The sequence below is a fragment of the Haliotis asinina genome, chromosome 14 (genome assembly GCF_037392515.1).
Source record: "Haliotis asinina isolate JCU_RB_2024 chromosome 14, JCU_Hal_asi_v2, whole genome shotgun sequence".
Taxonomy (NCBI): Eukaryota; Metazoa; Mollusca; class Gastropoda; order Lepetellida; family Haliotidae; genus Haliotis; species Haliotis asinina.
Window position 1 is genome coordinate 899805 of NC_090293.1, and position 25072 is coordinate 924876.

The 25072-nt window shown below is 40.7% G+C and overlaps 1 protein-coding gene across 1 annotated transcript in view; it reads left to right on the forward strand.

Annotated features, from left to right (window-relative positions):
* The first annotated feature begins 385 nt into the window (after positions 1-385).
* LOC137261088 (ADP-ribosylation factor 6) overlaps positions 386-25072 on the forward strand; it is a 35030-nt gene continuing 10343 nt past the window's right edge. Inside the window, exons 1-2 of the mRNA XM_067798760.1 lie at positions 386-604; positions 17879-18001. Coding sequence (XP_067654861.1) covers positions 17920-18001 — 82 coding nt within the window. The 5' untranslated portion in view covers positions 386-604; positions 17879-17919. The remainder of the gene's footprint in view (positions 605-17878; positions 18002-25072) is intronic.

Sequence of the window (25072 nt, forward strand, 5' to 3'; positions counted from 1 at the left end):
TTGATGGATGAAAACCATACACAACTTGCATACAATAACATAACTTTTCAAAATCACACATATCTCTAAAACCTTAAGTAAAGCTGTCAAGAAGAAATGACACGCCAACATTATTTCTCACTCGAATACTCAACCCGGTGAGCGAGACCGGCAAAGTTACGTTCTCCTTTCATAGATGGCAGCACCACAAATCTTCCGATTATCCTTGCGCGGATAACCCACTTTTTCCATGACGAAAATATTGTCATCTTATTAAATGTTTCAACATTCATTACAATAACGAAATCAGTAGGGACATACGGTAGAATCAGCATTCTTGTTTTTGGACATGAAGATTCACTAAACTTAGAACTATTTATCCTGTCGTGAGCGGAAGCGCAAATCCGTAACCGCCGTCAGGTTCTTGTAATGGAGGCAGGTTTCGATATGACACAGATTTCAACTATGTACTTCCACACAACTGGATTTTGTGAATAGATCTGTATGTGTTTGTTGTTTTCGGGATACGAGGCATACAGGCCGTCTTTGAAATTATTAATACTCACCTGATTGTGTCGTTTGACGACAGGTCGTGTGTATAACCGATCCCGGTTTAGGAAACGAGGTAGGTGTGTTCCACTTTGAGTAGTGTTTTATGCATAGTATTTCCTCTATGTTTATCCGTGAAGCTGGCAAACTCTGTGTTTCAACATATTTCTCTTAACCTAAACATCGTTGATCATCTCTGATTGCTTTAGAGTGATAATGCTTCCGTGCGACTTCTGTCGCGTGGTGGTTGGGGCAGTGTTTTCAATGTCATGGTCATATGAACAGGTTTCTCTTGCCAAAAATGAAATACAAGCCATAGACGTCGGAATGTCCTTGATTATAACAAGCGTTTTCTGTGATCACTCTACATCTGACTGTTCGTTACTTACTTTATCTCAGTGGATGTTTAACAAATATGGAACTAAAATAATTGATCAGTTGTTTGGAGCAGTTTTCTTTGCATTAGACAAACATGAATCATAAAAACTAAGTCCTGTTTTTATTAAAAGTCCACTAAACTTAAATTAATCATTTTAAACTTTCCAATTCCATGATAAGCACTACATTTAATGTATTGATACATGTCAGTAATAACATGAAGTATACAGCCCCCAAAGCTCACACAACCCATAGGACGTAACCACACCCCTCATCCAACAGTAACTAATCTCTGGTGACTTTTGTGGAAGTTATGTTCAGATACTATTTATTGCCATGACTGTAAACTAACGTGACTTCACAAACACTGACAACAATCTACTTCTTGCTGTTACTGTAGTTGGTGTAAGTTATCATTTGGCATTGCTTGACAACAGTTATATTCAGAGTATTAGGCCAGTTAGATATGCAGCATAATATACATCCTGCATTTGCCAATTACTTAATGATAGACATATTACTCAGATATTAAATCCATATAGAAGAGAGCCAATGTTGCATATCAAGCTGATATTGGTGTGTTTCATATTTTTATACAGCGTTTATTTTCATAAGTTCATATTCTTACTCACAACCTTTAATGATTTATTTTCAAATTTCAGTTATTGATAGGGAGATATTGCTTAGGGGCTCTGTACATAGTCATCTGTTTATGCCAGGAAATACTGGTGCATCTGCATAAACTAGCTCTTGAACAGTTACTACATTATTCCCATGTTTCACATCAGTTTAACTGGTAATGTTATGAGTCATATGCTCTGTGATTCCGGAGTTATCAATTAATGTATTGTATCATGAGCCTCATAGCATAAAACAATACTGTATTACCTATCATTGCAGCAGTTCCATGTAATTCTTAGATCAAGGTTAATCTTTATTTGTTTCCTCCATATTCTTGGGACAAATTTTGTAAGTCTTTGGAGTTACAACCTTAATAAAACCACCTGCCTTTTTCAAACACAGTTACAATATATTTCATTCAAACTGCCCTCTGAACGCTTCTAATTGTACACAAACAGTCTCCAGACAACTACACACAACACCATATCATGCACCATGATGACGCAGTAAGACTGAATGTCATTTTTCACATTTTTCCTATCAACAGTTTACAAAGGATTTTCTTTCCTCTCAATTTAAAATGCTTGAGTATTGACAGTCTGATTCACCTGCTTTGGGAAGTTGTGTAAGGACCACTCTGATATCATATACACACCGGCCATGGCAACACACAAGGCTTGTTAGGACAGCAATCAGCAACAGAGGTTGTATCAACTTAACCTCACCATTTGGGCAAATGTGTTAAGTTTGTTCGTTAAAAACAAAGGATGATTGCATACTTATCCCACAATGCATGTTTGTGCTTATTTTATATCATTTGTGTGTATGTATATTGTAAGGTAGTTTGGGGTATAGAAATTGTACTTATGTAAGATGTATGCTGATAATAAATTTCAATAACTGCTCTCTATTTTAAGATGTAGAAGAAATGATACTGTGTTACCATGATTTCTGTGGAATGTTTCCAAAATGTCGTCTTTTGAGGCCCTTTTCATCTTAACCAAACAGGGATGTTGAATACAGATGAATGTTCAGTTTGCACACCTTTGCGAATTAGAAATAGCAGTAGTGAAATTCAGCATAGAAGCTGGTCTCTTGAATCATGGTATCAAAACTGGGAGTGGGATTTGTTACTATCTCTGTCATATCAACATCAATTCAGATTGAATGTTGTCTACTTGTCAACATATCCTAGCACTTAGTCATTGGTGTACTTGATAGCTAACATGTCAAACAATGTCAGCAATAATTAGTGCTGGACATGGTGGTTTTAGCTGGCACAGAAATGTGCTGCTTGTGCACACAATGGTACAGAATACATTCAGAAATTTTTTTTTGCATCCTTAGGAATGCACATAAATGTTCCTTGTAACTAGTTCTGGACAAGAAATACAATTACATGTACTTGAACTTCAGTAATTACTAAGTCTTACAGTTCAGTAACTGCAAAATGTCATAACTTTACCTATTTACTGTAATGACTCTTAGAATCAGTAATTAGGCATCCCATGGCATAGTTTTGTAGTAGCGTCAATTTGTTCCAGTTTACTGTTACCTTTCTTATCCATGATCATATTTTTGGGCATAGAATTATATCTGTGTACAATGTGTGTATATGGTTTGAGATAGAAGTGTGCTTGGTTCCTTTTCAAGACATATTAGCAATGTTGTAGTCTTGTTCACATTCAGGAACTGATGATGCTGTCTTGCACATTCGTTTTTTTTTTGAAGTTTTTATCACGTGCATTTAGGTTCAAAGCAAAATTTGAAATATGTTCACACTCTCATTCACTGGCTCAAACTATTAGTGTTATGAATGCCATATTTGGAATTTTTTCCCAACATTTATTATCACACTGTGTTGCATCATTCCTTGTGTAACATGGTGAATTCCACAGGGAACCAACATAGGACACCAATAGCTGACACCTATTTTTGAATGTGTTGACTCATTCCTTGTGTAACATGGTGAATCCCACAGGGAACCAACATAGGACACCAATAGCTGACACCTATTTTTGAATGTGTTGACTCATGTGGTATGCTTGGTTTGAAGTATCTCTAGTGGATGATCATTCAACTGTGTCATCCCAGCTACAGTTGTATCCAACTGACTTCATTGTGGTGGCAGGATGAGATGTCACGTGTGACCAACATTCCAAATCAGCAACCTGTGGCATAACTGTCTGTCTGTCTCATTTAGTCCGTTAACATGCTTAAAGTAAGTATTGACAGGCATGTTACAGCGGAAGTTTGCCATCTGTTCGTCAGTAAGCGTGTGAGATGGGCAGTTGTCCAGCTTAACACAGCTTATCTCCACACTGTAACCAACTCCCCATTCACTGAGTGGAAAGTATTGTCCTACCACCTTGTGCTCAAACGTTCTTTTACCAGTGTGTGTGCTGGTTAGTGTTGATACTTGGTGTGTCAGGCGTCACGATGACAATATCTTATAAAGCCGTAGGGCAGAATGAGGATTTGCTCGAAGATACACCACTCATGTTGAAAATTTGTTAGTTATGAAGAAGTAAAGGTTTATTATCTGTGCTTTAATGTCAAAATGAAATATTCAGATACTTGACCTAGTGAAGGCGAGGCAGTCTACTATTAATGGTGTCTATGGTGTTTATTTAATGTTTTTGTATGCCCTGCTCACCATTCTGTGTTTGCATGCTTATCATCATAATATGTTAATACGTCAGACATGGTTTGATACGTCAGACATGGTTTCTTGTGGATATGTCAGACATGGTTTGATACTTCAGGCATGGTTTCTTGTGGATATGTCAGACATGGTTTGATACTTCAGACATGGTTTCTTGTGGATATGTCAGACATGGTTTGATACTTCAGACATGGTTTCTTGTGGATATGTCAGACATGGTTTGATACTTCAGACATGGTTTCTTGTGGATATGTCAGACATGGTTTGATACTTCAGACATGGTTTCTTGTGGATATGTCAGACATGGTTTGATACTTCAGACATGGTTTCTTGTGGATATGTCAGACATGGTTCCTTCTTGACACGTCAGATGTGGTTCCTTGATACGTCAGATGTGGTTCCTTGTTGAAACGTCAGACATGGTCTTGTGATCATGGGGATAATATGTTTTGATTTACTTCCTATGTGCTATTTGTGTTTTATTGTATTTCACATCAAACATTGATAATCAGATCCAGTATGAATCACAGTCCTGTTTTTTGAAGGCATCATTCCAAATCTGGTTCCTGCAGGTGATGTTTTGAATGTTAAAGGTGATGATAGATCTTAGCAGGTTTAATACAGTAAAAAAGTATTTAAAAGTATTTAAGCGTTAAAGTCTGAGGTTATGGATTTTGCAACATCTTGTAAATTTGATCATCTTGATTTGATGTGAGAAGCTGACAGGTGAATTCTGTTAATCCTGGTAGTCATGTTTCCATGGAATGCGCGTGATAATTGCTGACCACAGTAACCACTGGCCAGGTCATTTCACTCCATTGTACTTGCTGCACATCAAACACATTAACAGGTATGTCTGGTGAGCAGCAATGGTAAACATCTGAAACCTTTGTCACTTTTGTCATCCTTCCTACATCAAGCTCATTTGCCATAATGTATTAGAAACACTGTTGGAAACTCACTCTATTACGTGATCAATGAGCAGTCACAGATGTAACACGTACACAAGATGACCTATCATCTGTTGTACGCAAGACAGTTGCACTCGACAATACTAACTGACATGAGTGGACAGACTACTGAGACCAGGAATCAGTACCTCAAAGTGGCCATCGCATGACAACCACCCTGGGGATATGATGAAAGGTGGCAAAAATTCATCACTGAGGAAGATTAATACTTGAACCTGACAAGGAAGGATGCATGCAGTCTTGCAGACCCACATCATGTAGTTAGTACAAATCTATTCCTTTCAAATCATCAGTCTAAGAACATGCCATTTTCTGCTCTTGGGCAAGAAGAAACTTGTAGGTTTATTTATCAAAGGTTCCCTCAATGTTTATTTTAAAGAACTTGTCTCAGGGGTGTGGACATGAAAAACAAGTTGCGTACTGTATATTGTATATAAATCTGAATCGATCCCTGCCCTTGGTGAGATTGTTTCTTTTGAACTGTATCACTATATAACTGGCTGGGGGAGCCATGTGGGAGAAGGTATAGCTTATACATAACTGGTGGGTGGAGCTACATGGGAGAAGGTATAGCATATGGATGACTTGGAGGGTGGGAGAAGGTGTAGCCTTGAAGGGTGGGAGAAGGTATAGCTTATACATAACTGGTGGGTGGAGCTACATGGGAGAAGGTGTAGCCTATGCATAACTTGGAGGATGGGAGGTGTAGCATATGTATAACTTGGAGGGTGGGAGAAGGAGTAGCCTGTGCATAACTTGGAGAGTGGGAGAAGGTGTAGCCTATGCATAACTTGGAGGATGGGAGAAGGTGTAGCCTATGCATAACTTGGAGAGTGGGAGAAGGTGTAGCCTATGCATAACTTGGAGGATGGGAGAAGGTGTAGCCTATGCATAACTTGGAGAGTGGGAGAATGTATAGCAAATTGGAGGGTGGAAGGTGTAGCATATGCATAACTTGGAGGGTGGAGCTACATGGGAGAAGGTGTAGCGTATGCATAACTTGGAGGGTGGGAGAATGTATAGCAAATTGGAGGGTGGGAGGTGTAGCATATGCATAACTTGGAGGGTGGAGCTACATGGGAGAAGGTGTAGCATATGCATAACTTGGAGGGTGGAGCTACATGGGAGAAGGTGTAGCGTATGCATAACTTGGAGGGTGGGAGAATGTATAGCAAATTGGAGGGTGGGAGGTGTAGCATATGCATAACTTGGAGGGTGGAGCTACATGGGAGAAGGTGTAGCATATGCATAACTTGGAGGGTGGAGCTACATGGGAGAAGGTGTAGCGTATGCATAACTTGGAGGGTGGGAGAATGTATAGCAAATTGGAGGGTGGGAGGTGTAGCATATGCATAACTTGGAGGGTGGAGCTACATGGGAGAAGGTGTAGCATATGCATAACTTGGAGGGTGGAGCTACATGGGAGAAGGTGTAGCGTATGCATAACTTGGAGGGTGGGAGAATGTATAGCAAATTGGAGGGTGGGAGGTGTAGCATATGCATAACTTGGAGGGTGGAGCTACATGGGAGAAGGTGTAGCATATGCATAACTTGGAGGGTGGGAGAATGTATAGCAAATTGGAGGGTGGGAGGTATAGCATATGCATAACTTGGAGGGTGGAGCTACATGGGAGAAGGTGTAGCTTATGCATAACTTGGAGGGTGGGAGAATGTATAGCATATGCATACCTTGGAGGGTGGGAGAATGTATAGCATATGCATAACTTAGAGGGTGGGAGAATGTATAGCATATGCATAACTTAGAGGGTGGGAGCATGTATAGCCTATGCATAACTTGGAGGGTGGGAGAATGTATAGCCTATGCATAACTTGGAGGGTGGGAGAATGTGTAGCATATGCATAACTTAGACGGTGGGAGAATGTATAGCATATGCATAACTTGGAGGGTGGGAGAAGGTGTAGCCTATGCATAACTTGGAGAGTGGGAGAAGGTGTAGCCTATGCATAACTTGGAGAGTGGGAGAAGGTGTAGCCTATGCATAACTTGGAGAGTGGGAGAAGGTGTAGCCTATGCATAACTTGGAGAGTGGGAGAAGGTGTAGCCTATGCATAACTTGGAGAGTGGGAGAAGGTGTAGCCTATGCATAACTTGGAGAGTGGGAGAAGGTGTAGCCTATGGATAACGGAGAGGATGGATCTGTGTTGGAGAAGGTGGATGGCATCTTTCACAGATCTCTGTCAGGGGCAAGAGTAAAGACATGACACTGTAGAAGTGGATAGTATGTGAATATGGACGCCTAAGTGAGATGGGGAAATCAGAACCTGAGGAAAACCTGGGCTTGCTCCAGTTATTACTTTATCATTACAGACAGGTTAAACAGAGGTGGAAATAATGAGTGACTGAGTCAAAATAGAAATCGAATATAATCCTATACACGGTCCTAAAGACATTTCAAAGACCTTCATGGTAATAGTTGAAGTTGTTAATTTTTTTAATGCATATAGCATATGTTATATTTGTTATTGCATATTCTAGTACTTTTGTTGGGTTGCGACCCATCTGGAATTCAAACCCAGACCTGACCCGTGAAGGTCCCGGGGTAGAAAAGGCCTTCACGTTTGCCATAAAAGACGACTCAGCTTGTCGTAAGAGGCGACTAAAGGGATCGGATGGTCACACTCGCTGACTTGGTTGACACATGTCATCGGTTCACAATTGCGCAGATCAATGCTCATGTTGTTGATCACTGGATTGTCTGGTCCAGACTCGATTTATTTACAGACTGCCGCTATAAAGCTGGAATATTGATGAGTGCGGCGTAAAACTAAACTCACTCACTCAAACCCACACCTAATTGCTAGTACACAAAGTCAGCTACCAAAGCCACTCAGCCACCGTAAAGGCATTGCATATTGATAACCGGATGGTTATCAGTTGAATGTGATTGTGGATACCGTTTGAATGGAAATCTGAGCCAAACACTTTTTATGTCTAACCTTAAGCTATGCACATGGCCTGCTGCTAAAAATATTTTTTCCAGAATGGAAAGTGATAATAGTTTCATGCAGCTTGTCGTAATTTTGAACCAAAACACATTTTATCTTTGTGGAGGGCTTCTGGATTGCCTCATAAGACAGAGTGCTATACATCCATCATCTGAGAGCTGCAGTCAAATGTTTTAAACGTGTGTGGGTTCATTGGTATGCTATAGGCATTGATGCAGGAAGTGATATGACAGGAGGGTGCACCAGGACGGAAGGTTCATCCAGCTGCTACCACTGCATCACAGTCTCCTACTGATAGCCTGCCCACAATAGTTACTGGAGAACACTTTCATTCAGTGTTGAAGGACAGATTAGCTCTAGTAACAAAAGTGTGTGTTTAGATAGGGAGGATTCCTCTCATGGTTACAATGTGCAGGATTGCGCAATATTCTGCAATACACTTTTCAACAATATGTATCACAGTATCATTTTTGAAGACCCACCGGTCTAAGTAAAGTTAGCCCCAGTGGTATTCGTTACACTCCTACAATGGGTCTGAGGAAACCTTGTTGGAGGTCGCGTCAGGTAACCTTTGACTTTTGAGATTGACCAATCATAGCACAGCTTACCAAATCGCGAAAGTGGACATTCACACATGCCTTATGAACTTTTATCCATGCAAAGGTTTGTACCTGAACGATTCCAAATGCTATTTTTCCAATGATCACTTCCAGGTGATGCGCATAAAGCACGCCACAACAGTGAATAAACAGTTGCTGAAAATAGCGTTTTTGGCAATATTCACGGATGACTACTTGCAGAAATATTAGGTAATGGTGACCATGTCAACAGAAACCAAAAAGTGTATATTCTGCATATCAAATACCAGTGTTATATATGGATTTTCATTTGTTGAGAGATCATTGTCAGTGACTGGCATATTTTGTACGTCCCACCAAACCCTAAACTGATTTCTGATAGGTTAGATCTATTTTGCCATCTCACATTTCATTGGATGGTCATAGGTTGCTCAAATGTTACCTGATGTGACCTCCTACTAGGTTTTGTTAGACCCAGTGGAGGTGCATAACGAAGAACAGTTTATTGGGTAAAAAAATACATAAACATGTGATTAGCTCTATGGTTCAAATTCCAATCTTCACACTTTCATTCATAGCTGATTTTTATTGTTATTGACAAAAGGACATACTGTACATAGTTAGTTATTAGAACCATGACATTTATTCTTTAAGACCTACCGGTAAGTATGTAAAAGATAGGATCCTTAAGTAAAGTCCGTTCCACTCACTATCAAACACTGTAGCTCTGAGTAGCTCCAAATATATCACAATACCTATAACAATTCAGGTACCTGAATTATATATTGCAAAACAGTATATTTGCTAGTGCATAGGTCTGTATGACGCCCATGCCACTGATGTGAGCATTTGAACAGATGTGATCAGCAACGGTTCCTTGGCCAATCTTTGTGCTTCATTTCTATGGACTTGAAAGTGTCTGGGATAGAATTGGTTTTTGGCAACCCATGCATGTCATGTCATGTCATAAGAAGCGACTAGCAGAATAAGATGATCAGACTCATTGAATTGATTGAAACATGACATCACATCCCAAATGTGAAGATCAGTGCTCATGCTGTTGATCACTGTATGGTCTGGCCCAGACTCAATTATTTACTAACTGCCATCATATAGCTGGAATGTTTTAGAGTGCAGCATTAAACTACAACCCATCTATGAGACTGATGTGTTTGCCCTAGTGTCACCAGTGAGCTGACAGATGTAGTGTAGAACAGCGTGTTCTTAACATTGCCTTTACATCATTCCTATACATGTACAATGTACTTCCAGAATATCACTCAAATATATCTGAGGTCAAAAACTTTTCATAGCAGATGTAAAATGTAAACTTGTCTGCTTTGTGTGAACTGTGTGCTGTGGTAATTAAGGTGTCCTGAAGTCTGTATTATTTAATATGGATTATGACATGGATCTCATGACAACCATGCTCAACAGTTATCAGCAGATGGATCCATTGCAAGGAGTACACCGTTATGTCAACTATCAACTGCTGGAATACATGCTATTTATCTGTCTGATCATTATTTGGGATATAGCAGGGGCAATAAGAATAAGTATGCTAAACTGCACAAGGAAGGGGTTGGGAGAATGCTTCTGTTATAGTGTTAAGGACTACACCTGTAAGTCACAGGTAGGTTGACCTGGTATGTGATTGAGGTCAGTTGCTCAGCTGTCAGTTAGTTACAGCCTTATGTTTGATCATAGATGGCTGCAGCACTACACGCCTTTGAGGAGGTGCAGCTCATAAAATCTCAGGGAGGGTTGTAAGTGAGGGTATCAGTGATATCTTTGTTTTATATGGGAACCCAGATTTTCATTTTTGTTGGGAAGTTTTAAAAACCGTACCAAAAGCATGACACACAGATTTAGTGACAATAATAGCACCATTTGTTGAACCACAAAATATTCATTTCAATATTATGTCTTGATGGATAATTCTATTGGTTGATATACTTATTCATTAAGTATTGCAAAGTGATTGATTCAGATGATTGTGTTTAGTTTCTGGATAATGTGCAGCATTCAGTTCACTAGTGTAAATGCACTATAATTAGTCTTAAGAGTGCTGTGTTGCTTGTTGATCAACAACCTGCAGCCCAGGTATGCTATAAGCATGACCTCATACTAATCCTGGAAATCTTTGCTGACCCAAGGCTGTCCTTTGACAGGAGTTACAGAGTCCTTTGCGTTGATTAGCCCCAGGGTAATGGCTTAATGTTGTGATGTGGGTAGGGCTCTACAAGGATAAAACCTGCTCTAGTCTTTCTCTTGGGTGTATTACAGAGTTGAGTTACCTGACTGGTGAGAACGTTATTATCCCATTAAGGGTAATAGATTTTGATTAATTTGAAATGGATGATATTATTATCAGTGTCTTGATGTGAGGTTCCTTCCAGTATGTGGACATATTGTGGGGTTGGGATTGGGTCTTGTTATTTTAGGAAAAAAAACCCTTGATATCTGTGGTTATTCTAAAATTCTGCTCATTATTTTTCTTATTATTTTGTCAGTTTGTTGCAACAACTAGAATGTCTTGAGAGATTCTATCACGTCTTTGCTAATACAGTCTGTGTGATGAGATCTACTTCCCAATGCCACATAATTTTGTTAGTCAAGCAACATGATCTCTATCTGGTGATGTAATGGTGATACTGTATAGATTGATAGTGACTAGAATTCCTCAACAAGCCAATCTGCCGGCATCCGTCTGTAATGTCAATACATGGAACCCAGTGAGAGGGGCTGAGATTGTTGACACTGTTACACCGAGTGTCATCTCAGCCTGCCCTCCACTGCTCAAGATCCAGGTGTGATATTTGAGTTCTGCCGCATCTGTAGCAGACTTGCAGACAAGGTTATTGGAGAGGGGGCCAGCGCTGGCTACATTTGTCCGTAATTCTGTCATGCCATGACATGGGGATACCTCTCTTGCACATACACAGTACGATTCAGTTTGTTGCCTCTTCATAATTCCAGCAAGAGACAGTGTCTGTTTCGTCCTGTTTGTATCATTGAAATTTATATCGTCTTTTGTATTTTCTGGCTTTTGAGTTTGACATAATGAATCAGATGGTCACCCTCCTCAGATGTATGTAGTGGCCAGATTGCCAGGACCCCATGTCTGTATGGGTAGCATCTGGAGGGAGTTGGTGGACAGGCCTGTTGATTTGCTTCATTGTCGGTCACAGCATCTGAAAGGAACTTTGTTTGTAATATTGATTATTAGTGTGTCTCATCCAAACAAATGAACTATTCTATCCATGGCAAGTTTACTAAGTTCATTGTCTTGGTAGTTAGGTTTATGTACTCCTCTAGCTGTTCATTATTCTCATGCACTGGTTTGTATGTTTCTGACTTGATTTCTTACAAGTGGTTGTGATAAAACTTCAACTGGCTGATTTCAGCAATAAGCATTATTCACGTGCACTTTCCTCTGAAGTGCCTTAATTCATATGATCTAGTATCTATCACCCTAATTCAGTATTTGAGTCACACAGACAGTAATTTGGTTAGCTTCAGGTTTTGTTTACACTTAGAAATTGTTTCAGCTGTGTGAAGTGGAGCATGTTGAGGGGCTTACTACAGTAGGATATTTGTGACTGGTGTAGGACTCACTTGTAAAAATAAAAAAGTACACAATCACCTTTACATGTTCAGCTTACATTTGGACAGTCTGTTTGATCTGTTTGACTTTTTACTTTTCTACATTTGGACAAGGACATGATGTCGATAATGATCCCTAGATTCTGGGCATGACTGTTTTAATTCAACATTACTCATGTTCACATGTTGGGGAACCTATATAACATAAGAGTAAGAATTGATATTCTTAACTGGCAACCAGTTCTGTGTCGTTAGTCTTGTCCCAGGTGTGAACCTTCATGTGTGACTGGGAGAAATGTAATTATCACAGGTAAATGCAGCACTACTGTCAGATGGAGTAAGGATAATTACCCCCTGGTTACCATGGTTACACAAATAGATATGTTTAGTGTCTTTCTGACGAAAGATTCTTCATTAGCAGAGTCATGACGTCATACTCATAGTGTATCTTGGTGTGTGTGACCTTACCATTTCCTGTAGCAGCCGTTATTACACCCAGGGAGTGAGTGTTGTGATTCACTGATGCATCATGAGTTTTTGGCAGGTGATATGATGCAAACTATTGTTATCAGCTATATTAGTCCTGTATTACTGTTTGGGATTCAAAAGCCATTCACAGAGTTCTGCCATGACCCAGACATTTCCTACTCCTAGTATTACGTATAAATAGACATGTAGTCACTGGATTGAAGTCATGCAAGTGCAAAAACTCTGGAATCATGGTGTTGTCCTAATGATGAAGAGTTCATATCAGAAGGATATGACAAGGATCCTCCCATGCCTAACTGCAACACTGCCTCTTTGTTTAGTCTGAACATTTTCACCCACGGCATACATGATGTAGAACTCAGAAACATAAAGAAATGTCAGCATGTGTAAATGTTCTTGTAGGGATCTCTTCAGATTTTAATGGTGTATCTCTGCCCTTCTGTAGGGAATTGAAATAAGAGTCTTGCCTATCAGTAAGTGTAGTCATAAGCAGTGATATAGTGATTTGAGGGAACAGTCGTGAATATGCGTGCTCATAGAGTTGTGTTGTACGACAGCTACTGTATCATTGTGTGGGAATGCATTTGGTTGTGTGGTTCACACACTGAATGTGATATGTCAGGTGTGAATAATTAGCCCATCGGTAAACACCAAAAGCCACCAGGCATTGCCAGTCAACTTGTATATTGATATTTATAGCAGTATCTGCTCAATGAAAGTTCACATATATAGCACATATATATGACAGATTTTGAACCATGAACATGAGCAGGTTGTGGTCTCTCTCAGCATGGGGCTGAGCGAACTTGGCAGGATTGGGCAGTTTGTTGCTCTCACCTAGTGGAAACTTTTTTGTCATCATTTAGCATGTGTTGTTGTGTATACAGTTGATTATAGTGTTTCTCTGTGTGTTTTTGGGTTTCAGTATTATCAGATCGCAATGTTGAACCTTTTTCCTGATGCCACTGAACTTTTTTAACATTCATTCCTCTTCTTCTCTCTCGGTGTGTGTGCGAGAGAGAGAGAGAGAGAGGGAGGGAGAGAGCTGTGTGCATGCCAAGTTCAAACTGTTTTCCATACAGTGTCGGGAATAATGCATTGTTTTGTCCTACAGCCATATGCACATCTTGGTTATATTTTGCTGTCTCCAGTGGCATCTGGCCTCCCACTTCCTGTCATGTCCCCCCATCCCCCTCTCTTGTTGTGGTGCAGCTGGGATATGTGTCTGGGGTCAGGATCATATTTCAAGCACATGTTAAAAGGAGTGAAGTCTTCCTCCCCAACAGGTGGCGGTGCAGTTATTTATATAGGCCAGTTAAATACAGATAGGGGATTTCATCAAGTGGTAACTGTAGGGAAGTGGACAGGAAACACCCAGCTTCCATATTGCCACACTCTCTTCAGTGTTAGTAGGAGAAAGTAAAGACATGTTGTCAGTGGCTGATGTCACTAATTCTCATGATCAAGGACTACAGTGTGCTAGCCCGGTGGATAGAGCTTGTCATGCTGAAGGGAAGTGGTTCAGTTCAAACTTGAGAACATAGGGTAGACTTCCGTGTCTTTCACACATTCAGACCACCGACACTCAAACCCACTAATTAAGCCGGGTAGTGTTAAACAATTCCTACAGTATGGTTGAAGTGTTGATAGTTCATAGTTTGACATTCTTCCGAAAATACAATTCAAGTGGTGGTAAACTCAGAGGTAGTAAGGATAACCATGGACCATATCTTAGGGATTGCGTCAGCAAGTCTTCTTCATTAAAAAGTATGCAAGTTAGCTGGCTATTTATGAACATGATAAAATCAGTATTAGAAACTGGAATTTGGTTTCATACTAAGTGTCTAGAGAAGAATGGAGTCACACTTTGTGTGATTATGAAATACAGGTGTGAACTAAGGAATGGCCGGGCAGAGATATCCAATTTGTATGTAGGTCATGTCTGGACATTACCCACCGGGCCTATAGTACATGCACAATCTACAAGACAAGTGCTACAGCATCCTGCATGTATGATGTCTGCTGCAGGATAATAACATAAGGGAGAAGCATGTGTTGCTCGGTATAGGTATGAGTAAGGCTGGCCTAGGTGGAGCTGATGACGAGGAGGCAGGCGGAGGCTATTTGACAGCATTGTCAGGATATCCGCAGTCGCAGCGACTGCAGCTCGCAGCCACATTCCTCGGTGGACACTTGAAACATTGCTGCCACACACAATATCCTAATATAATATTGGACCTTGCAGCTCCCTACAGGAATAGGAATTTCCTTCCATTTATCTGTATCAGTGAATGCCAGAGTTGAATAACAGTACTGCAGTGCTGGGAGTCAGCTTCTAGAATGCTTGAAAGTAACACTCATAAACATGTTAAAATTCTGATTTTTTTTTTTTTCAAAACAAAGGTTTTGAAGAAAAGAACTTTCAGCCCTTATTAGACATTGTGTTGGGGTGGCCTGGTTTCATGACCAGCTACGTAGAGAGAACAGTTACTACGTAGAGACGACAGCTACCACGTAGAGAGGATAGCTACCACGTAGAGAGGACAGCTACCATATAGAGAGGACAGCTATGTTGTCCCTGCTGAAGCCAGGGGAAGCATACATCTAGCTTGCTGGACAGGTTTTTATGTCACTTAATATTTTGAGGGTCTTTCACACTCAGGGTTGAAGGTCAGCATACATTACAAGTTGAAGTACAAGCGAGTTTTAAATCCAGGCTGTTGATAGGTTGATGGAAAGTATGCAGTGTCAGCATCCTGGTTTCTGTTAGCTTGATCAAATTGATGGTTGAAAAGATGGGATTATGGAAGTGCGTTTAGGACATCAACATGATGAAGGCGTAAACACTTCATGAAATTGTTCAGCGGTAGTGTGTTTGATGTCTTTTAATGTTTCTGTTCACCCATTTGACTGCCTAAGCTACTCTGTGGAAACATGAAAAGACATTTTCTGTATATTTCCTTATGTGTATCACTGGCCTAAAACTTCTGCAGCATCACATCTGGCTGATACAGCTAGAGACCCTTACTTGAACAACTCATCCAGGAGTGAAATGTTTGTGCAACATGCATGGCTATTTCTGGCTCTATATAGAATGAGTATGGCTCCTCACAGCCTTTGGCAGTACTCCTTTATTATCACTATGGGACGCCAGAAGTGAGACATTGTAGGGAATCAATTGTTTTGGATGTGTCAAGCAATGTTCTGACCACTAGGCTACCACATGATCCCCATTGTGATGCATGGACGACAGTATATGATCTGAAACCTGTGTGTGTATCTGTTCCCTCCCTCCAGTACCTCCATCTGAACACCCACAATGTCCTATACTAACCTGACCGGTGGCACATGGAAATCAGTACAGTTACGTTACTGTTTAACACAACACCCAGAAAAGTTCCAGTTAAATAATGTCTGCCTGTCAATAATGGATCAAGCAAACAAGTGATTGTCTTAATCCTCTCAGTGCTACTGTTGAACCCATTCCACAGGAGAGCAGCATTATAACATCCCCATATATGACTTGCAATAATTATTGAACAAGTTGGAGTTACGGAACATTTTAATTATGTGTGGAATGCACTAATTCTCAGCTTTCTGAATATATAAGGTGGTACCAGGGGCCAAAAGATTTCTTTTCCATAACTCTAGCTCTGCAATAGATGATTTATGTTTGTAGTCCAATTTGGAGCCAATTTGGACATTTTATTGCCATATGTATGTGGCAAAGACATATATCAAATACTTCCAGACCCTAAACGAAAGGTCTAGGTAATTCAAAGGAGACTGTTCTTGTTTTATGATGGCCATGGCTATTGTACACTCTTAAGTAATAGGAGTATATCACTATCAGACACTTTAGCAAACAGCTACAATCCTTGAAAGTTCCATAGATTCATTTCATATTATGTCTTTGCTCCAAAATCCAGGAAAAGATACTAAGGTAGGATTATTTTTGTTTATTGTAATTTGAACAGAATATGAGAGCTGTTTACTTACACCACAGACTATATTATTTATTACATATATGTGGCAGGGATTGATTTGGGCCATGATATCACGATGTTCTTGCATCAAATGCTATAAAATGGTAAGAGTTTCACCCATACCCATCATCCCAATCAAAAGCCAAAATTACCAACTGACATGCATACCTGACCCTTAATACAAACAGACACCAAAGAATTCATATGAACTATGATTAATCACTCTAAATTGTGACTAGTGTCAAGCTTGGGTTTGCCAGACAAAATATGTCAAAATTTACTGTTACTATTCAATAACAAATGAATTTTACAAGGCAGTCCCTGGCTATGACATCACATCTTTGCACTTACTAGAAACGAAGTTAGATTTTGCAATCTTAATTTTTGTTTTTCTCTCATCAGCTTAAGCTAAAAATGACAAGTGAAACACTAGTAGAATATACAGGAAAGTCCTGTAAACTTTATTTAATGTAGTGGTCGGATGAAGTGCATCAGCACAACACTGGTTTTCTGTGGGTTTGTGTTGAATATATCCAGAATATATGGGGATCATGTATGTTCAACTGCAACAAACATGGGCATTTGACCTGGCTGTTTTTTTTCACATGGCAGTGTTACATTCCTCCCTGTAGGTTTGTCTCTCTCACTGTACAAAGAGGATTATGTTGTACCCCAACTGTTGGGTTGTAGGTATTGCTAGTGGTTATAGGTTGATCTTACTTCATTACACTGCTGTTGGTTACATATTGACCATGATATAGTATACTTGATACACTGATCTCTACCGTGTTTTCTTGGTGTTTGTAGTGAGCACTGTTTCCTTGGAACATTTGTTCACTTTCTTTTGTTGAAGTTTGTAGTTGACTTAATTCTTGTGTTTGTAGTGATAATTGCTATTATGTTGACCATGTTTTGTTGGTGTTTGTAGTGAGAATTGTTTTGTTTGAACATAATGTTGGCGTTATTTGTTGTATTTTGTAGTGTTGTTGTTATTGTTAACATTGCTATGTTAGAATATTGTGTTAGCTTGTTTTGTTGATGTTTGTAATGAGAATTGTTTTGTTAGATCATTGTTTTGTATTGTTTCAGGTTGGAGGTGAAAGTAGGGATCGGCCAACTGACCAGCCGGGATGGGGAAGATCTTGTCAAAGGTGTTCGGCAACAAGGAGATGAGAATACTCATGTTGGGGCTTGATGCAGCAGGAAAAACTAGTATCCTTCACTGAAAACAAACATGTACATGCACCTGTTGTGAGGAAGTATGGTTGTGGGTGTTGTGTGTTTGTGAAGCCACCATTGATGCAACATACAATGCTGGTACAGGATTCCTTTGAGTGAAAGAAAGCCAGCTGACACTCCCTAAAACAAGCCACGCCTAGGAGATTCATGTGTCAGAAAGTGGATGACATTTCTTATCACTGTGCACAAAGAATCTTTATGCATGTTATGCAAGTTGCCCTTCAACCTGATAATTAGTCATGCAGACAGAACAGGCTATATCATCATGTAATAGACAGCAGTACCTATTGTCACACTTCCTGGGGAAATCTTCAGACTGATTTTATAAACAATTCCGTGAAAAGAAGTAATTACTTCCCACAAGAAGCAGTTTCTGTAATGAGACGTTTCTGTAACTTCCTATTAGATTGGTTAATATGGTGTATGAATGCTTGCCTTTCAAGAACTGCACTTGGTATAGCTTAGAAAGTCTGTCCTAGACCACTAACAGTTCATCATTTCTCGAGTCCATGGCTACAGGCAACATAAGGACACTACTTCTCTCCCTGATGACATTGCCAATTTACATGCATGCATGAGGAATGCAAGAGTTTGCCTCATGCACAACCTGATGATTTCTGTTTGTAGGCTGATTGACACCCCACCTGTCAGTACAAGACATTTCCACAGTAAATATTTTCTAGCTTGATAGGATGATACATTTTTTTAGAAAGAGATGTGGATGGGGATTTGTCTGTGTATACAGTAGATTGCTAGTTTGTGTACTGGTCAGAATCCTTCAGAAGAACGGCAAGATATGTGGATATGTCTCCAGATCAGAGGGCTTTGTCTTACAGTCATTTGCCTAAGCTGGAATCTTCCTTCAGCATCAATATCTGTAGACACATTCGGTCCTTTTAATACTCAATTCACTGAAAACATACCAAATAAGTGATACTTTTATTTCTTTTTAAATTAAAATATAATCATGCCACTGGAAGTTGTCGGTGAAAAATTACTTGGGAACTAATAATAGTAATGATTTGCATGATTTCTGACTAGTCAACACAATAAGAACAATGAGAATGTTCCATGCAGGTTGCAGTGAAAAGTAAAACAAAATTGACTGCTGTTAAAAGGGTACATGAAAAAAAACAAAAATGGCTCCCACCATGAGTCTCTATACATTATTCCAGGAGTAATGCTTTGACATATTATAATAGTTGATTGCTGATAGGTTATCTCCCTTTGGTTTGAGACTGCAGCTAGAACATTTCTTCCTCTCTTACCTGGACAGTATGCTGCTTCCTTCCTACCTACACCTGGCCGTCCACACACACCCAGGGGAGACATCCATCTCACACACACACACACACACCTATCCTCCATGTATACTTCAGGGCCCCTGTATCTAAATATCTGTGTCACATAGTATTTTGTATGTGTTCGTCACTGTATGGGTGGGGCAAGTGTGAGTGAAGCAACTTCCTTGTTTTGTGTGGATCAGGAAGTAATGTTTTGTGTGAAAATGATTAAACAGTTGTCCACCCAGTGTAGCGTTGATGATTCATGATTACATTGATGCATTTACATGACGTAAATGATTTCATCCTACAGCAAAGTTCAGGTGGAAGAGGGTGATCTGGTTTGATCTCTTATGCAGAAGATTCATCCAGTTATCTGATGCTGTTACCGAGCTTTGTCCAATGTGTTTCTGCATGCTTCTCATGCAAGGACAAAAACACTGCCCAACATGACAAGCAGACATTGCCTTGACACAACAGCATTCACAGAACATCTCACAGGAGTTCTCATTAAGATTTGGGCAAAAACAGCATTTTGCTGACATCAACCTCCAATACAAAACAGCTCATTACATTAGTTTTGCTGTTTATCAGAGTTATGGCAACTCCCAGCAGAGAGGCCTGTTATCACTAAAAGTTTCTGTAAGTAAATCATATTTACAACAAGGCTTCTTTCATTCATTTTGTATGATCCCCGGGGAGTTGAGATTGAAAATACGATGTGCCGTTGTGATGGACATTCAATGATCAGAGGGGAAAACAAAGTGCGCTTGAGCAGTTACAGGATATCAGCACTATACAAATGTCTAGTAGAATATAATAATAATAATAATAACCTGATAATCCACGCATCAATGGCAAGTCGCTTAAGCTGCATTGGGACAATGCCATGCCCATGTATGCTTACCTGACGGACCAAAATCTCCGAGATCAACTCCGGAGGCTAAAACATCTTATGCCCCGTGAGCCAGTTCAGCCCACGACTGGTGCCCGTCAGGAACCTTTGCAAGAGCAAAATGCTCAAGTGGCAGCAGACCCAAAACTTTTCATGGACGTCCGCGTCAACCTCTTTCCTCTTCCTGGTGGAAACTCTTCCGAGAAAGAGCCAATTGGCCCTGAATTTTGGACCCTCACTCTTCCTCTTCTTCAGTTGCAGACCTTACCGAAAATCCTGTTTATATTTTGTTTACTTCTATTTATGAGGAAATTTGTAATTTACCTTTAGAGAAACGGAGGCCAGTTAAACAACTAAACGTGTCTTTTCCCAAAAATGAAATTGATTTACTTAATGAAATAATGTCTTCAAAACTTCCTGCGGACTGTTCATTACATGAAGTAAATTGTTGTGTCTATGCTGCCGTTCGAACCTTGGAGGAACTTCACACAGTTTCCAAAGAAAAGTCCTCTAATACTAAAAACAATAAACCAAGAAAAGAACGGTTTCAAGTCAAATTAACAGAAACTAGGAAATATATTTCCTGGATAGAGCTGTGCCTGAAATTAAGATCATCAGGGAATCCCATGTCTAAACGACAAAAGGCAATTTGGCGAAAAATAAAATTACAGTACAAGACAACAAAAGAAAAGGTCCTTCTCCAAACTGTCAATTCCCTTAAGGCAAAAATAAAAATTTGGACTGAAAGAAAGAAAAAATGGGAAAAGAGAAACAAATTTATCAAACAAAATAAACTATTTAGAAATAATGAAAAGCAATTTTACAGGCAACTCAAGACAAGTGGTGTTGATGAACATGATAAACGGCCTCCCATGGCTGCCAATGAAAGGTTCTGGAAACAGTTGTGGTCTATACCCGGCAACTGTAACCTGGAGGCACCATGGGTCAGTGATTATGACCATGCAATGCATGAGAAAGTAACCAGGTCTTTTGTCTGTTACATCTCACCAGATTGCCTGAAGACTGTTATAAAGAAGTCCAAATCTGATACAGCTCCAGGGCCTGATGGAATTCGAAACCGGTATTGGAAACTGTTTCCCTGTGTCCAAGCACCACTCCTTCACTGTTTCAATTCTCTTGTGGATACAGGTTATGTTCCTCCGTGGTTCTGCAAAGGTCACACAATACTCCTTCCCAAAAAAGGAGACTTGACTGATCCAAAAAACTTCCGCCCTATCACATGTCTAAATACTCAATACAGATTATTCACAGGGTGTTTGTCAAACCTCGTGTCATCTTACTGCTCTTCCAATGAGATAATTTACAGAGAGCAGAAGGGGGCGAGAAAGGGATGTTGGGGGTGCAAGGATCAACTTCTTGTACAGAAAATGATTTTGGAAGAGGCTAAAACATACCACCGCAACCTCTCCATGTGCTGGATAGACTACAAAAAGGCATATGACTCTGTCCCTTACGAATGGATCCTGAAGTCTCTTCAGTGTATTGACCTCCCTGAGCGACTACTTGATTTACTCAAGTCTTTAATGAGTTGCTGGTCGACTCAACTTGAGATGTACTCGCAAGGGCAGGTGCAGACTTCGGAATCTATTCCAATCAGAAGGGGAATATTTCAGGGGGACTCCTTCAGTCCTTTGCTTTTTTGTCTGTCACTAAATCCTTTGAGTTTTCTGCTCAATAGGGAGGAAGGGTACCATCCCGGACCTCCTCAGCACAGTTCCCCAACACCTCTTACTCATCTTCTCTACATGGATGACATCGAGCTCCTTGCCAAAGGAGAGACCAATTTGAAAGAACAGGTTCTCCTTGTCGAGTCCTTTTCTAATGATATTGGCATGACATTTGGGCTCGACAAATGTAATACTCTTCATTTGAAACGTGGCAAGGTAACTAATGATGGATCGGTCAAGTTACAAGGGGGAGGAGTTATTGAGCATCTTGTGGAAGATCAGGCCTACACCTATCTTGGAATGCAAGTTCAAGACAAGGTCCAGAATGCCCAGATTCAAGATAAGCTTCGGGCCGAGTATAAATCTCGTTTAAAGAAAATCTGGAGCTCCGAGCTAAATGCTCGAAACAAAGTCAAAGCCACCAATACTTTTGCTGTGCCAGTCCTCTCCTACTCCTTTGGAGTAGTTGATTGGACAAAACAAGACATCCAGGGTCTTGACCGCCTGACCAGAAGGATCATGTCAGATAACAGAGCACACCACCCTCGTTCCTCTCTTAATCGTTTATACATGCCAATCAATTCTGGAGGTCGGGGTTTGATTAATGTGGAAGCTCATCATGACAGAATTCTATTGTGTACTTTTGCACATATTTATTTATCAGATGATCCTCTGGTGAAGCACGTCAAGACTCACGATGAAAGCAAGGAATTCCACAGCTATTTTAAGTGTGCCAGGGTTGTTGGACACAATCTGAAATTTGAAGTTGATTTTGTTGATGGCGATGTACTGCTGGACGGTACAGTGATGGGAGTAAAAAAGGTGAAGTCCTTCACCAAATCTGCCCAGAGTCGGTCCTTTGTGGAGAAGCTGTCTGAGAAACCATTGCATCGAGTGTACATGCAGTGTGTGGAACAGAACAGCAATCCAACCGACTCCTTCGCCTGGATGAAGTCGGCTGGTCTCAAATGTGAAACTGAGGGCTTCCTTTTTGCTGCTCAGGACCAGTCACTTCCCACTCGCAATCGCCAGAATGTTATTCTTAAAGAAAATATCAATATGAAATGTCGTCTTTGCAATAAATTTACAGAGACTGTCCAACACCTTGTCAGTGGATGCCCTTCCTTGGCACAAACAGCATATCTTAAAAGACATGATGGCATGGCTCGCTGCTTTTATTATCGTCTCCGCCATGCCTGTGGCTTTGATTCCGAGGTCCATCCATGGTACGACCCTGAACATGTCCAGGGCGTCCTGGAAAATGCCAGCTACAAACTTCTCTGGAATAGGCCAATATACAGCCTGAGACGAATTCCAGCCAACAAACCTGATCTTGTCCTTTTTGATAAAGCCAATGAAATTATTTATATCATAGAATTTTCTGTCTCTTTTGACACCAACATGATTGGCAAGATTCAGGAAAAGCATGATAAATATGTGGAAATCGCCTTTGAAATGTCTCACTTGCATCCCAAGTACACTGTCGTCAGGCTCCCCATTGTTCTCGCTGCCCTTGGTTTGGTACCTCCTGATCTCTTGGTGCAGATGAGGAGAGTGCCCGGGTTCTCCACCGGGAGCACAGCCCTTCTGACAATCTGGGTAATGCAGAAGGCTGCAGTGTTGGGGAGCCTCCATATTCTCCGGAAAGTTCTTGGTGGGTTCGACTAGGCAGTGTTTCCTGGGAGAAGTCCCATTCGCTGTCTGGGCTGCGTGTAGAGGGGGCGAGGGCCCTGAGCTGATGATAAGCTTGACCAGCCTGACTGTGCCAGGATCAACCAAACCCTCTCTGCTGCATTTCTATCTCAATCTGTAAAACATAATAATGATAATAAGAGACAAGCTCCAGAATGCCCAGATTCAAGATAAACTTCGGGCCGAGTATAAATCTCGTTTAAAGAAAATCTGGAGCTCCGAGCTAAATGCTCGAAACAAAGTCAAAGCCACCAATACTTTTGCTGTGCCAGTCCTCTCTTATTCCTTTGGAGTAGTTGATTGGACAAAACAAGACATCCAGGGTCTTGACCGCCTGACCAGAAGGATCATGTCTGATAACAGAGCACACCACCCTCGTTCCTCTCTTAATCATCTATACATGCCAATCAATTCTGGAGGTCGGGGTTTGATTAATGTGGAAGCTCTTCATGACAGAATTCTATTGTGCACTTTTGCACATATTTATTTATCAGATGATCCTCTGGTGATGCACATCAAGACTCACGATGAAAGCAAGGAATTCCACAGCTATTTTAAGCGCGCCAAGGTTGTTGGACACAATCTGAAATTTGAAGTTGATTTTGCTCACGGTGATGTACTGCTGGACAGTACAGCGATGGGAATAAAAAAGGTGAAGTCCTTTACCAAGTCTGCCCAGAGTCGGTCCTTTGTGGAGAAGCTGTCTGAGAAACCATTGCATCGTGTGTATATGCAGTGTGTGGAACAGAACAGCAATCCAACCGACTCCTTCGCCTGGATGAAGTCGGCTGGTCTCAAATGTGAAACTGAGGGCTTCCTTTTTGCTGCTCAGGACCAGTCACTTCCCACTCGCAATCGCCAGAATGTTATGCCAGCTACAAACTTCTCTGGAATAGGCCAATATACAGCCTGAGACGAATTCCAGCCAACAAACCTGATCTTGTCCTTTTTGATAAAGCCAATGAAATTATTTATATCATAGAATTTTCTGTCTCTTTTGACACCAACATGATTGGCAAGATTCAGGAAAAGCATGATAAATATGCGGACCTCGCCTTTGAAATGTCTCACTTGCATCCCAAGTACACTGTCGTCAGGCTCCCCTTTGTTCTCGCTGCCCTTGGTTTGGTACCTCCTGATCTCTTGGTGCAGATGAGGAGAGTGCCCGGGTTCTCCACCGGGAGCACAGCCCTTCTGACAATCTGGGTAATGCAGAAGGCTGCAGTGTTGGGGAGCCTCCATATTCTCCGGAAAGTTCTTGGTGGGTTTGACTAGGCAGTGTTTCCTGGGAGAAGTCCCATTCGCTGTCTGGGCTGCGTGTAGAGGGGGCGAGGGCCCTGAGCTGATAATGAGCCTCACCGGCCTGACTGTGCCAGGATCACCCAAACCCTCTCTGCTGCATATCAATCTTAATCTGTAAAACATAATAATAATAATTGTGTTGTTACACCAACTTACTTTTAAATTTCCTATAAAGCAGGAGTAC